At 35.6% G+C, this 14,885-nt stretch overlaps 1 protein-coding gene across 1 annotated transcript in view; it reads right to left on the bottom strand.

The window, feature by feature from the left end:
* Positions 1 to 214: 214 nt before the first annotated feature.
* The window catches only part of LOC139436959 (vomeronasal type-2 receptor 116-like), a 33,145-nt gene continuing 18,474 nt past the window's right edge, over positions 215 to 14,885 (bottom strand). The window contains exon 7 of the mRNA XM_071209684.1: positions 215 to 1,137. Within this exon, the coding sequence (XP_071065785.1) occupies positions 215 to 1,137 (923 nt within the window). The remainder of the gene's footprint in view (positions 1,138 to 14,885) is intronic.

Below are 14,885 nucleotides of genomic sequence, written 5' to 3' on the forward strand. Positions count from 1 at the left end.
TGAGGAACTGTAAAAAAAAATCCAATGTGAAGTATAAATTTGAAAATTGGGATGGTTGAGGGTTTTTGTGCTCCTCATTTTATTAGAGAAATAAATGAGAGTCACAAGCTAATTAAAGAAGGTAATTTATGTTATATTTTATATATCTGACTGCAAGTATGGTATACATTTTCTTCAGTTCCCTGTATACTGTAGGAAACATCTGAGTTAAAACTTAAGAAGGCTTTTTGCCCCCAGAATATGTTTTATACCGTAATCCATGCTGAGTGTTACTATCTGAACTTAACAAAATAATATAGCACTTTGGAGCAAAGATGCAGCCTAGTAATCCAGCACTGGAAGCCAAAATGGAGAAGGTCTCCACAGCTGCCATGACCTTTCCCTTGCTGCTGTAGTACACAGGGAGGAAAGTGACCCAAACACTGCAGAACACCAACATGCTGAAGGTCAAGAACTTGGCTTCATTAAAGGTGTCAGGCAGTTTCCTAGCCATGAAAGCTAGAGTGAAGCTCCCCAGGGCTAAGAAACCCAGAAATCCCAGGACACAGTAAAAGGCAGGGGCTGAGCCCTTGTTGCACTCAATGATGATATAGCCATGCTCAGAGTGTGCATCCTTGTTAATGAATGGGGGAGATGTTCCTAGCCAGATTCCACAGAGGATCATCTGGATCAGGGCACAAATGGGAATAATAAAGTTAGGTGCTCCCGACACCAACCATTGCCTTGTCCTTCTCCCTGGTGCAGTGACCTTGAATGCCAGAACCACAGTGATAGTTTTGGCCAAGACAGTGGAAACAGCCACGGTAAACACTATTCCAAATGTGATTTGCTGGAGGATGCAGGTGGTTGTGTTTGGACGACCAATGAAGAGTAAGGAGCAGAGGAAGCACAGGTTGAGGGAGATGAGCAGGATGTAGCTGAGAGTCCTGTTATTAGCTTTGACTATGGCAGTGTCTCCGTGTTTCACAAAGACCCCAAGAATAACAGTGGTGAGAAAAGAGAAGCAAAGAGTTATGCAGACCAGAGCCATTCCCAAAGGGTCTTCATAAGCCAAGAAGGTGACAGCTTTTTGAAGGCAGCGATTTCTCTGACTGTTTGCATACTGATGATCTAGGCACTTCACACACTGATCTATATCTGGTGAGAAATGCAAAGTGTCATCAACCCAGGTTCAGTAATTTTCTCTCAATTACAAGTCCCCAAAATAAACACATTGGACCATTTTAGCCCAATCTGTCCAGTTTGCATTGACTCTAAATAACTCTGTGTTTTAATGTGCTTGGTTTCTTTCCCCCCAGACTGTCTCTCAGAACTCTGGCTTTGTTTGACATGTTCAATCCTTCAATTAGATAACATTTGCACTTTCATTCACTTTGAGCTTGCATTCATTTCCTTTTTTCTTTTAAAAAAATGTATTGAACTATATCACTTGTACCTAAATAATAAGTGTACAGTAATAGTTGTGAACTTACAAAGCAAACATATATAATATACAGGGCTCTTATACCTCACCCTACCACCAATACCTTGCATTTTTGTGAAACATTTTTCTAATAATTAAAGAACATCCTCAAAATATTACTACTAACCAAAGTATTTTCCCAACATTTTTACTAATGATTAAAGAACATCCTCAAAATATTACTACTAACCAAAGTATTTTCCCAGCACACCCAATTATTAATATTATTATATCATTTATCCATGAACATACATAAACAATAAGTGTATAGTAAATGTTGTGAACTTATAAGCAAACATGCTTAACATCGTAAAGGGGTCCCATATATCGACCTGCCACCAACATCTTGTCCTGTTGTGGGACATTTTTTACAAATTTTGAAAGAATATTGTGAAAATCTTACTACTAACGATAGTCCTTATCTTACATTTGGTGTACTTCCCCCCCCAACACACTCTATTATTTTTTTAAAGTATATTTTTTATGATGGAAGTTGTAAACTTACAAAACAATCATGCACATGTGTAGAATTTCCAAACAACACACCATACCATGTGGTGGAACATTTGTTACAGATCATGAGATAATAATCACCAGATTACCAGGTCCATAGTGTATATTTGGCACACTTTTTACCTAATCCCCATTATCAACACAGCATATCTTTGGCATACGTACATGAATATTACATTATTACTCCTAACCATAGCCCATAGGGCACTCCAGTTGTATTTTTCCCATGCTTCTTCACATTCCCATCACCCTGCAATAGTGATATAAATCTGCTTTAACTCACAAAGGGCACTCTTGCATCTGTACCATCAGCCACAATTCTCATCCACCTTGGGTGTACTGCACTATTCAATCCCTAGATTATTCTTTAGCTTTCCATCAAGTGGAATTTACATATCTAGACTACCATTTTCAGCCACCTTCTGATTTATTAACCAGTTTTAAATCACTGTAATATGTTACCATCAACTCTGTATATTTCCACACTTTTACAGTAAAGCTAATTAAAACATCTACATGTATTAAACATCAGTAGTTTGTATCAGTTCTCCTCTTATCCCCTTTAAGAATCCACCACCTACCACCAGGTCTTAAAGATATTTTTCAACATTTTCTTCTAGAAGATATATGGTTCTTGCTTTTATATTTATGTTTTTGATCCATTTTAAGTTAATTTTTGTATGAAGTGTGAGATAGGTGTCTTCTCTCCTTCTTTTGCCTTTGTATATCCTGTTCTCTCAGCACCATTTGTTGAATGGACTGTACTGCTTGAATTGGGTGGGTTTAACAGGCTAGTCAAAAATTGCTTGACCATAGATGATGTGGTCAGTTTCTGAACCATCAATTATGTTCCATTGGTCTATGTGTCTGTCTTTCATGACAGCACCATGCTGTTTTTCCCACTGTAGCTAGGTAAGATGATTTAAAGTCCAGAAATGAGAGTCCTCTAACTTTGCTTTGCCTTTGTATGAAGTTTCTGGCTATTCAAGACATCTTACCCTCCAATTTGATAATTGTGTTTTCCATTTATTTAAAACATGCTGGTGGAATATTTATTGGGATTGCATTGAATATTTATATCAATTTGAGTAGAATTGACATCTTAATGATATTTAGTCTTCCAATCCATAAGCATGGAATTTCTTCCAATTATATAGGTCCTTTTTAAAAATTTTCTTTTGACAATGAGTTAGTTGTTTTCTGAATACAAGTGCTTTATGCCATTGGTAAAGTTTATTCCTGAATATTCGTGTTTTTTTCTGTCATATTTTATTTTTGCACTCTTTTGAAATTTTTAGTTAGTTTTATCGAGGCAATCTTCATTTCTAGACTCTCTTCCAGGTCTCTCCTGTCTTTTCTTTTCATGCTGCAGAACACCCTTTAATATTTCCTGCAAAGCCAGTCTTTTGGTTATGAACTCTCTCAGTTTCTGTATATCTGTGGATATTCTAAACTCACCCTTATTTTTGAAAGACAATCTGACTAGATATAAAGTTCTGGGGTGGAAGTTTTTCTTCTGTAGTATTTTAAATATACAATACCACTGTCTTTTTGCCTCTATGGTTTTCGGTGAGAAATTAGCACTTAATCATATTAAGTAGCCCTTATATGTGAGGCATTGCTTTTCTCTTGCTGCTCTCAGAATTCTCTCTTTGTCTTTGGCATTTGACATTCTGATAAGTATGTGTCTCAGAGTTGGTGTATTTAGATTTATTTTGGTGGGAGTATGTTGGGCTTTTTGAATGCAGATATCTATGTTCTTCAATAGGGTTGGGAAATTTTCTACCAATATTTCTTCAATTATTCCTTCTGCCCCTTTTCCCTTCTCTTCTCCTTCTGAGACACCAATGACATGATTATTTGCATATCTATTCTTTTGTAAGTTTGCTTTCAGATGTCATTTCTTCAAGCTTACCAATCCTTTCTTATGCTTCCTCAAATCTGCTATTATATGATTCCAGTATATTTTTAATCTTATTTATTGTACATTTCATTCCTATACAATCTGCTATTTTTCTATGTATGCTTTCAAATTCTTCATTGTGCTCATCCTAAGTCTTTTTAATATCTTTTATTTCTTTAGCTATCTCATTGAATATATTAAGGAAATCTGTTTGAACATCTATCATTAGTTTTCTCAACTCCTTTATGTCACCTGGAGGCTTATCTTGTACCTTGATCTGGGCCATGTCTTCCTGTTTCTTTGTGTGGATTGTAATTTTATGTTGGTGTCTTTGCATCTAGCTTATTAGAGTATTTATTCTGGGTGCAGTTTCTGTCTTTAGTTTAGGGCTCTCTTGCCATTTCTATTTTGCTCATGGTGCAGTGGGAAGCCAAGAAGGTAGTTGGTGCTGAAAGCTGTAAGGTTCAAGCTGCCCTCATTGGCCCAGGGACTGATGAAGCTTCTCCCAACTTCCACCTTTGCCAGGGGTTAGGACAGAGCCATAGCTGGGTGTAATAATCCAAGTCATGCAGGCCTAGATTGTAGCTGCCCAGAGAGATTGATGAAACACCATGTGCCTTTCTCCCCTGCCTGGGCAGGGATGGAGCTGCAGGTATGGGCAGCAATTTATGCCATGCACATCCAGAATGACTGCATTTGCTCCAATAGATTTCTGACTATTCAATCTGTGCCAGTCAAATATACCTGTAGTTACCTAGAGAGGCTAGTGTAGGTCCTGCTAGCTTCCTCCTTGCTAGAGGTGGGGTTGAAACCTAGGTCAATCTAGGTGAAAAAAATCAGTCTCTAGTATCACTGTGATTTTCAGTCAACCTTACTTACTCTCATGCTGGGGATAAAGTAAAAATAGTGGCTACTAGCCTCTTTCTGACTTGGATAGGTTTAAACTTTGCTATCTTAGGATTATATTTTAGCCCACTGAATTTACTAACCTGTAGCTGAAGTTGGTGCCTAACCAACTCTTTCTCCCCCAATTTTGGGAGGTGAAGCTTCCAATTCTAGCCACAGGATAGCTCCTGACATGGCTTGTGCCATCAGTGGAAGGATGGGCACTCGCCTCTGGGGAGTGGAGTGCTCTACTCAAGAATCTTCTCTGCAGAAGGGCAGTCTCCTCTTCTATTCTTTCAAGGATGTTGCAAGATGCTCTTTTGGTCTCCTGGAGCTCCCAAACATGTACTTTAGATATCTTTGGGTGATTTCTAACTGGCCTGTAGCATGATCTGACTCTAGGAGCTTCTTACTCAGCTGCCATCTTGCTGGTTATCCTCTATACTTTTCTTTTTAAAAATATTTTGTGGTTTATAACATATTATCATTAAGGGACATGAATCATAAATGTACTGATTATGAAGAAGTAAACACATGTTTAACACCAAAAAGACCTAAGACTAGAAGATAACCAGCCCATTAGAAACCACTTTCCTAATTCCATCAAATCGCTATATCTCTCACATCTCCAAAGAAACTACCATCCTGATTTCTAACCCCATTGATTAGTTCTGTTGATGTCTTTTATTTTTTTAATTGCTTTGTCACTCCATTTATTTATCTTTTTCCATTTTAATTTATTCAATTCATTGTCGTTAGTCACATTCACAATTCTATCACCACCAACCATCAACACCATTCATTACCAAAATTTTTCCAACAACACAAATAGAAACTTTGTTACAATAGGTATTATTTCCCTGTTTTCCAACCCCACCTGGCCCCTGGTAACATGTGTTCTATTTTTTGACTTGATGAATTTGGATACTTTAATCATTCTATATATCTGAGGTCATACAATATATGTTATTTTGTGTCTGACTTATTCCACTTGACATGATTTCTCTCTCTCTCTTTCTCTCTCTCTCTCTCTTTTGCTGGGGTCTTTTTATCCAGTGTTATATTCTTCCATTTGACTTTCATTTGGTTCTTCTTCTTTCCTTATATATCCTTATGCTTGAATTACATTATTGTGACATTAATAAACATGAAACAGAATATGTTCTCCCATTCCATTCTTTGAAATAAAAGATAGACCAAACAAGAACAGCTGGAATGAAAGAAAAAACAATTGAATAGGAAGAAAGAAAGAAAATTAGTATTCTAAGGAGAAAACAGAGAAAAAAAATCAGAATAAAAGATTTCCCTCTTGGGTCCCTAGCAAATGTCTCAGGTTAATAGTGTTCACCAATCAATCACTGCAAAGCCCATCCTCCACATGTAAGGTACCAGGTTTTGGAGAATAAAATAAATAAATAAAGTAATACATATAAAATAACAAATCTAAAAATTAAAAAAAAATCTCCATCATAAGCTCCTTTTCACAAGATGTCAGCTGGATCTCTGACAACAAACTGGATCACTCTCTGGATCCTTTCTCTTCGAAGCTTGTTGGTCATTCTTCATGGGCTGCCTCTCCCTGTTTCTCTATCCCTCAATCTGGCTAGGAGTTTTTCTTTTTCTACTAGGAGTTACCAGGGATTGAAACCAGGACCTTATCTATGTGAGGCAGGAGTTCAAACCCTAAGCTACACCCACTTCATCAGTTAGATAGACTTCTGAAGGCTTTGTCTGCCTCACCCCACCCTTGTATCCCCAGTCAAGCTGGACTTCTGATGGTTTCCTAGGTGTTTTTTCTTGCTTCCTTCTTCTGGGCTCTGACATGCCTGTTAGCCCACCCCCTCACTGGTCCAGTTCCTCTCTCTCAGAGTGGATGGGTGTGATAACCTCCCTGACCTGCTATTCCTTTCCCTGTCCCTCTAGCTGCTTCAGTGCAGGCTGCCATCTTTATTTTTCCCTTTGTTCCACCCACCCTATCTCTCTTCCCCCCATGCACCCTTCTCACTTTGAGTTTGTCGTATGCCCAATCCATAACTGTTTGCCTTGTAGCTCCCCCAACCCTCTTTCAATTTCTACTTGCCTGGTTGGCTACATACAAGATTCAAAGCTGGCTCAGTTGGTCAAACCCACTGAAGGAAAGCCAATCTCTGCCCTCTACCAGGACTTCTTACTCTCAGGGAGGCAGACTTCCTCTCCTTTCTCAGTTGGCTGTTGAATTGGTAGTTTTGTAAGAGTACCTGAATCGGGCGGATATGTGTCTTCACAGTCACAAAAGCAAGTAACTCATAGTTTTAATTCCTACCTGTTCATATCTCTATCCATCTCCCTCAAAGATGATATGCAACACTCTCTTGTTCTGCATAAACCCCAAAAGCAGCTTTTTTGCATTTCCTTTGTTGTTTCTGTGAGAGATTTGAGCCCTGCTTACCTACTCCACCCTAACATACTCTTTAAATAACTGTGGGCCAAGGAGGAATTGGAAAAAAAATAAGTACCTTGAAACAAATGAAAATGAGAACACAACATATAAACACCTATGGCATATGGCTAAATCAGTGCTGGAAATGAAATTTATGCCATAAATGCCTACATTAAAAAAGAAGAAAAAGCTAAAATTAAAGATCTAGCTGCTAACATGAAGGAACTAGAGAAAGAACAATAAACAATTCCCAAAGCAAGCAGAAAGAAGGAAATAACAAAGATTAAAGCAGAACTAAATGAAATCGAGAATTAAAAAAAACACTAGAACAAATTAACAAAACTAAAAGTTGGCTCTTTAAGAATATTATTTAAAACAACAAACTTTGACTAGACTAACAAAGAACAAGGGAGAGATGACACAAATAAATAAAATGGAAAATGAGAGAGGGGATATCACTGCTGATGCCACAGAAATAAAAAGTATTATATATTATGAAAAGTTATATGCCAACAAGATAGCTAACAGATCAAATGAACAGATTTCTAGAAACACACAATATACATTGATGAAAGAAGAAACTGATGAAATCAAAAGACCAGTAATAGGTAATAAGACTGAATTAGTAATGAAAAACTTCCCAACCAAGGAAAGCCGAGAACCAGATGGGTTCATTCATAAATTCTACCAATCATTCCTGAATGAACTAACACCAACCTTCCTTAAACTCTTCCAAAAAAGAGAAGTGGAGGGAACATTACTTAACTCATTTTATAGTGCAAAATCTACTAAGACCAAAGAAACATAAAGAAGTCAGGAGAAAAGAAAATGATAAACCACTTCCTCCAACAAATTTAGATGCTAAAATCCTCAAGAAAATGCTTGCTAATAATATCCAGCAACTCATGAAATGAATTATTCGACATGACCAAGTTGCTTTTATTCCTGGGATGTAAGGATGGTTCAACGTAAGAAAATCAATCACTGCAATGCACCAGATTAACAGATTGAAATTTTAAAAATCACATGATCATCTTTATTGATGAAGAAAATGCATTTGACAAAATACAGCATTTTTTTCTTGATAAAAAACACTTCAAAAGAGAGAAATAGAAGGAAATCTCATCAACATGATGAAGGGTATATAGGAAAAACCCACAGCTAACATCATGCTCAATGATGAGATGATAAAGGATTTCCTTCTAAGATATGTCACTGCTCTTATTTAACTTTGTGCTAGAAGTACTTGCTCTATCACTTAGGCAACAAAAATAAAAATCATTTAAGTAGGGAAGAAAGAAGAACAATTTCACTATTTGTAAAAGATATGAACCTATATATAGAAGGCCCCCAAAAACTACAACACAGCTTCTAGAGCTGATAAACAATTTCAGTAAAGTGGCAAGATATAAGATCAATGAACAAAAATCAATAGCATTTCTTTACACTGGTATTGAGTAATCCATTTACAGTGGCAATTAAAAGAATCAAATATCTTGGGAAAATTTGATTAAAGATGTGAAAGACATGGGCACAGAAAACTTCTCAAAATTAGTAAAAGAAATCAAAGAAGTCCTAAATAATTGGAAGAATATTTCATGTTAATAGATTGACTGAATAAATTTCATTAAGATGTCAATCCAACACAAAATTGATTTACAGAATTAAGACAACCATATTAGAATTCACAAAAGCATTTTTTTACTGAATTAGAAAAGCCAATTATGAAATTTATTTCAAAGTGGAGGGACCCTATTAGCCAAAACTATTTTTAAAAAAATAAAACAAAATTGGGCAACTATACTACCTTTAAAGTATACTACAAAGCTAGTCTGGTAAAAAAAAAAAAAATGCATGATTTAAGCCCAAGGATAGACATTCTGACAAATGAAATTGAATGGGGGGTTCTGACATAAATCCTTTCAGGTAGTCAGCTGATATTCAAAAAGGCAACCAATCCCACTCAATTGGGACAGAATGCCACTTCAACAAATGGTTCTGGGAGAACTGAATATCCATATCGAAAAGAATGAGGGAGGATCAAGTCTCATGCCCTGTACACAAATAATCTCAAGATGGATCAAAGACCTAAATATAAGAACCAAGACCATAAAACTCCTAGAAGATGAAGTAGGGAATCACCTATGAAATTTAGTAGGAAAGGGTTTCATAAACTTTACACTCAAAGCTTGAGCAAGGAAACAAAAATAGACAAAAGTGACTTCAAAATTTAATAAAAACTTTTGCGTCACAAAGAAGTTTGTCAAGAAAGTGACAAGGCAGCCTACAAAATGGTACGAAATATTTGGGAACCACTTATCTGATAAAGGCCTAATACCCATTATATATAAAGAAATCCTACATCCCAAAAATATATAGACAAAAATATTAAAAATGGATAAGATATTTGAATAGATGCTTTACCAAAGAGAATAAAAATGGCTAAAATTCGCATGAAAAAATGCTCAAGATTACTACCTAGTAGGGAAATTCAAAATTAAACAATGATGAGGTATTATCTAACACCTATTAGACTGGCAGCTATTAGAAAAGCAGACAACTACAAGTGTTGGAGAGGATGTGGAGGAAAGGAAACCCTCATTGATTGTTGGTGGGAATGTATAATAATGCAGCCCTGTGGAGGACTGTTTGGCAGCTCCTCAGGAGGCTAACTATAGTATTGCCATATGATGCATCAATCCTGGGTATATAGCCAGGAGTACTGAGAACAGGGACAAACACGTATGTACACCAATATTCATGGTGGCATTGTTCACTAGTGCCAAAAACTTGGAAGCAACCAACATTTCCATCAACAGATGAATTGATAAGCAAAATGTGGTATATACATGCAATGGGAAATGACTCAGTTGTAAGAAGGAATGAAATATTGATATACATGACAACATGGATGAATCTTGAGGGCCTTATGTTGAGTGAAATAAACCAGTCACTAAAGGACAAATATTGCATGACATCTCTGATTGACTTAAGCATATTGAGGAGACATGCAGAGATTGAATCTGGAAGGTGGGTTCTCAGGAGACAGAAAGGGAGTAGTGTGGTAATACGGTGTTTGATATGGGCAAAATCCATACTTTTGTTTGGGAGTGGATGGAGGTCTTGGTGGTACAAGGATGTGTGAGGTGCCAATGTTGCTTGAATGTAATGTAAGCAGTGTGAGGAGTCGGATTGGACTATCCAACCAAGGTAAGGTTAGGGGAAGGAACAGGTGATCTCTGGTATATGTAAGCATGTAGTTGAAACTACAATGGTGGGAATGTTCTTATGGCAAATATGGTAAGGGGTTCACTGGTGCAGGGAGCTAGGGGTGGGGAATAAGTGGGAAATGGTCTACATGGTGAATGCCTCTGTAGGTTACGGATATGTTCAACTTGTCATAGTGGGTCATCTAAGTGGATGGAGAACCACATAATAAGCTGGAAAATATTAAACTATCATCTTGGGAAGTCCTATTATGTTCTCATTTAGAAGGGCATGAGTCTCTCAAGTACACAGGCAGTGCCTAATAAAAAAAAAAAACAGACTCAATGCCAAACCCTCAATACTAATGCATGAAACAATAAACTTATCCTTCAAAAATTAAAACTTAATAGTTGTCATAGATTCTGACCAATGGGATGGGGGAAGAATGGGTGCAACATAGGACATTTTGCAGGTATTGGAATTGTTTTGCTTTATCCTGCATTGATGGATATAGACCATTGAACATTTTGTCAGAACTTATAAAAGTACACAGTGCAAAATATAAAGTATAATGTAAAACATTGACCAAAGTTCGTGACTATCCTTCAATATTTGTTCTTCAATATTAACAAGTGTACCATAATCAAACAGGATGATGTTGGAAGGAGAAGTTGTGGGTGCGAGGTGGTTAAATAAGAATCCTCTATATTTTCTATGTGAATTTTCTGTATTCTTTAACTTCTTGGGGAAAAAAGTGAAAAAAAAATGACACTGGGGGAACATACCAAAGAAATGGTCAATATACATCAAAGATACTAGATCTTATGGTGTTGAAAGGCACAATTTCAAAAAAAATTATTTTATTTTAATTTTAATTTTACAATTCTTGGTTTAGAGTTCGGGGAAGGTTTTGGATTGCATAATGTTTTTAACTATAATAGGGCAGATTACTGATGCTGAGTGTTGATAGTTGGACATGTATGTGGAGGGATATACTTGGAGTATGCCTTTATGGAATGTGAATGTGTTCATGTGTTCATGCGGTATTGTTGTGGCAGTGGAGACACACACCAAACCTGACTGAATATTGAATTCCCATCCTGGAGATTCCTGCTACATTCTCTAATAGAGAGTCAAGAATCTCTAGAGTACATTGACTGTGCCTAGTTATGAAGGACAGGCCAATACGCCAGGCCCTTAATACTGATGCTTGTATTTAATGAACCTTGTTCTTGTGAAATTGAAATTTAGGCAGGTATACATATTGCCTAAGAGTTAACTCCTGAAACTTCCTTGTTCAAATTTGTCCTCTCTTTAAGCTAAACTCAGCATATAACCTCAATGCCACCCCCCACCCCAATGTGGGACCTGACTTCTGGAAATGAACCTCACTGGCACTAAGGAATTATTACTAAGTGTGAACTAGCAATACATTTGGAAAAGGACCTTGACCAAAAAGGGGAAATAATTAAATAAAAATTAGTTTTATGGCTAAGAGATTTCAAATTGAGTTGGGAAGTCATTATAAAGGTTACACTTATGCACTCAGGAGGATTTCACTTATTGCTACAGTAAACTTCCTCAAGCAGGGGTACTCCTGTGAGCTCTAGGGGTATTAGACACCATAGGCAGGGCAGACAATCATTGGATATTTGAACCCGGACCTAACCTTGGAATATGTGATAACCTATCTCCCCAATGTATCAGTTAAATTTATTTTTAAATTTCCTATACCCGATTCTTCTGCCCCATTTATTTGAATGCATAATTAGCACTTTACTCATTAAATATATGTCCTAGAGACTTAAATCTTCCAATTGTTCATATGCCAGCTGATCCCTAAACCTCAGCAAAGTTGCAGCCAATATTTACTCTCCAGTTCACCAGAATCAGCCAAGACAGGAAAGAAAAGAATCATGATGGAGAATATCCATCCCAAAAAAACAACAACAGCAGTAAGATAGCTCCACCCATTTGCCCTATGGTATCTAAGACCTCTCTCAGTCATAAGCAGGCTGTATATCAGCATCCCCAAATTCTCAAGAATGAGAAATGTACAAACATAAGATGGGAATGCAACTATGGACAAAAGTAGCCTTATTAATATTTTAATAATGAAAGAACTTGTAGCATTGGTATAAAGGCAGAGGTCTCCAGAGTTTCTGAGGGGAGGAAAAGGGAAGAATGGATGTAACTTTGAGCATTTTTGTGTCATTGAAACTGTTTTGCATGATATCACAAGGATGGATACAAACCATCACACATTTTGTAAAAAGCTATAAAATTGCACGTACCGTGTAAGCCATAATGTAAACTGGAGGCAATGATTAGTAGCAATGCTTTAATATGTGTTCTTCAATTTTAACAATTTTACCACACTAATGAAAGATGTTGTTAATGGGGAAAGTGTGGGTAGGATGGGGGTGTGATATATGGGAATACTCTACATTTTTATGAATTTTATGTAATTTAAAGCTTTTTCAAAAAAAAGAAAAAAATTCAGAAAATTGTAGTAGCAAGAGCATGAATAAGGAATAATTGTGGACAATAAATATTGTAAATGATGATGGGAACGAGTGTTGGTGGGGGGGGGAGAGGGGGGGTGGGGGGGTGGGGTTGAATGGGACCTCACATATATATTTTTAATGTAATATTATTACAAAGTCAATAAAAAATAAAAAAATTAAAAAATAAATAAATAAATATTGTAAAATTAAATATTTGAACTGAGAGAAATAAAACAGCATACCATCTGACTGGCTATATAATTTTAGAAGCTTGTATATTAACCTTGTATTCAGACCAGTAAAAATCTCATTTTATAATATCTTCTTGATTTTATACTTATGCAATAATATCACTTATCTTAAATTCAGTTATATTTCATCCTTCCCTATGATTATTCTTTTCCTGCCAGTATGGCATTGGGGCAAGATTTCCAATGTAATGTCTAGTAGAGGTGGTAATATTGAGCATATTTGGCTAATTCTTGATCTCTGCTGGGAAATACTTTCAATATTGTGCCATAAATTTAACATTTGCTCTAGTTTTCTGTAAATATCCTTTAGGGGATAAAGATGATTCCCTTCTATTCCTTATATAATAAAGAATATTTTTGCTGTTTGTTTGAAAATCATGAATGGGTATTAAATTTCATTAAATGCTTTCCGGTATTTATTGAAATCCCTGTTTCTCCTTTCCAGGGGCTCATGTATTGAATTACCTTGCATTAACCAAACTTTGTCATGATAGAGGCTCTTCATAAAATATTGCTTGATTTGGTTTATAGATTTTTTTAGACATATGAGTTTATGTTTAAAACAGAGAGTGAAATGTAAATTTCCTTTCTTATAATCACATTATCAGATTTTGGTCTGAAGGTGCACTCTTCTCATAAAGTTAATTGAGTTTTCCAATTTTTCCTATTCTTTGGAAGAGTCTGAGTAATTAGTATTATTTTTTCCTTGAAAGTTTTGTAGAATTCCCTGTAGAAACTATTGGTCACAATTAAAATTTCTGAGAAAATTTTAAACTACGGATTTAATACCCTTAGTAGTTAAAATGTTCAGATTTTCATTTTTACTTAGAAATGTTTTGAAAACATTTTTCCTGGGAATTTTTGAATTTAAATTTTCAAATGAATTGGCATGTAGGTATTTATACTATCCTGTTATGATGTTAAAAATTTTTCTACAGATGATTTTGAAATCTTGGTACTAATTACTTTGCACTTTTTCTTTTTTCTTAATACATCATTTTAGGGGGTTATCAATTTTGGCTTTTTCTATTTATACCTTTGATTTTTTTCTTTTTACTTTTAATCTTGAAGTTTATCATACAGATGTCAACAACGGTAAACAAAAATTGTGTAGTATAAGTTGTGAACAAACATGCATATCATCATATAGTGTTCCCACACATTACCCCACCAACAACATCTTGCAAAGATGTGAAACATTGTTACAAACTATGAAAGAACATTATGATAACATTACTACTATTTATAGCCAATATCTTGCCTTTGGTATATTTTTCCCTCAACCCATCCAGTTAATGACACCCTGTATTAGTCTTATATACTTGGTATAGATCATGATAAAATTTCTCATATTGGTTCCATTAACAACAATATATCTTCCACCATAAGATACATTGTGTTATACAGTTCCATGCTTTGTACAATCCATTCTAAATTGACTGTGCTTCTCAACATTTTTAACCCTCTCTGTATTTGCATTTTATTAAGTTTTCTTTACATATCCATTTTCTATATTCTATTTATTTCTTTTTAATTTGTTGCTACTCTTTTAGTTTGTGATGAGTATGTAGAACTTCAGCTTTTTTTACATTTATGTATACATACTAAATAATACAAAATTATGTATAATCAATTCAACATATCTCAAAAACCTGAAATAATAATTTTTATGAAGTTAAACTACATATTAATAACCAAAAGGAAATTGGAAAATTCCCATCATAGAAGCGATTCTACC

The sequence above is a fragment of the Dasypus novemcinctus genome, chromosome 19, assembly GCF_030445035.2.
Source record: "Dasypus novemcinctus isolate mDasNov1 chromosome 19, mDasNov1.1.hap2, whole genome shotgun sequence".
NCBI lineage: Eukaryota > Metazoa > Chordata > Mammalia > Cingulata > Dasypodidae > Dasypus > Dasypus novemcinctus.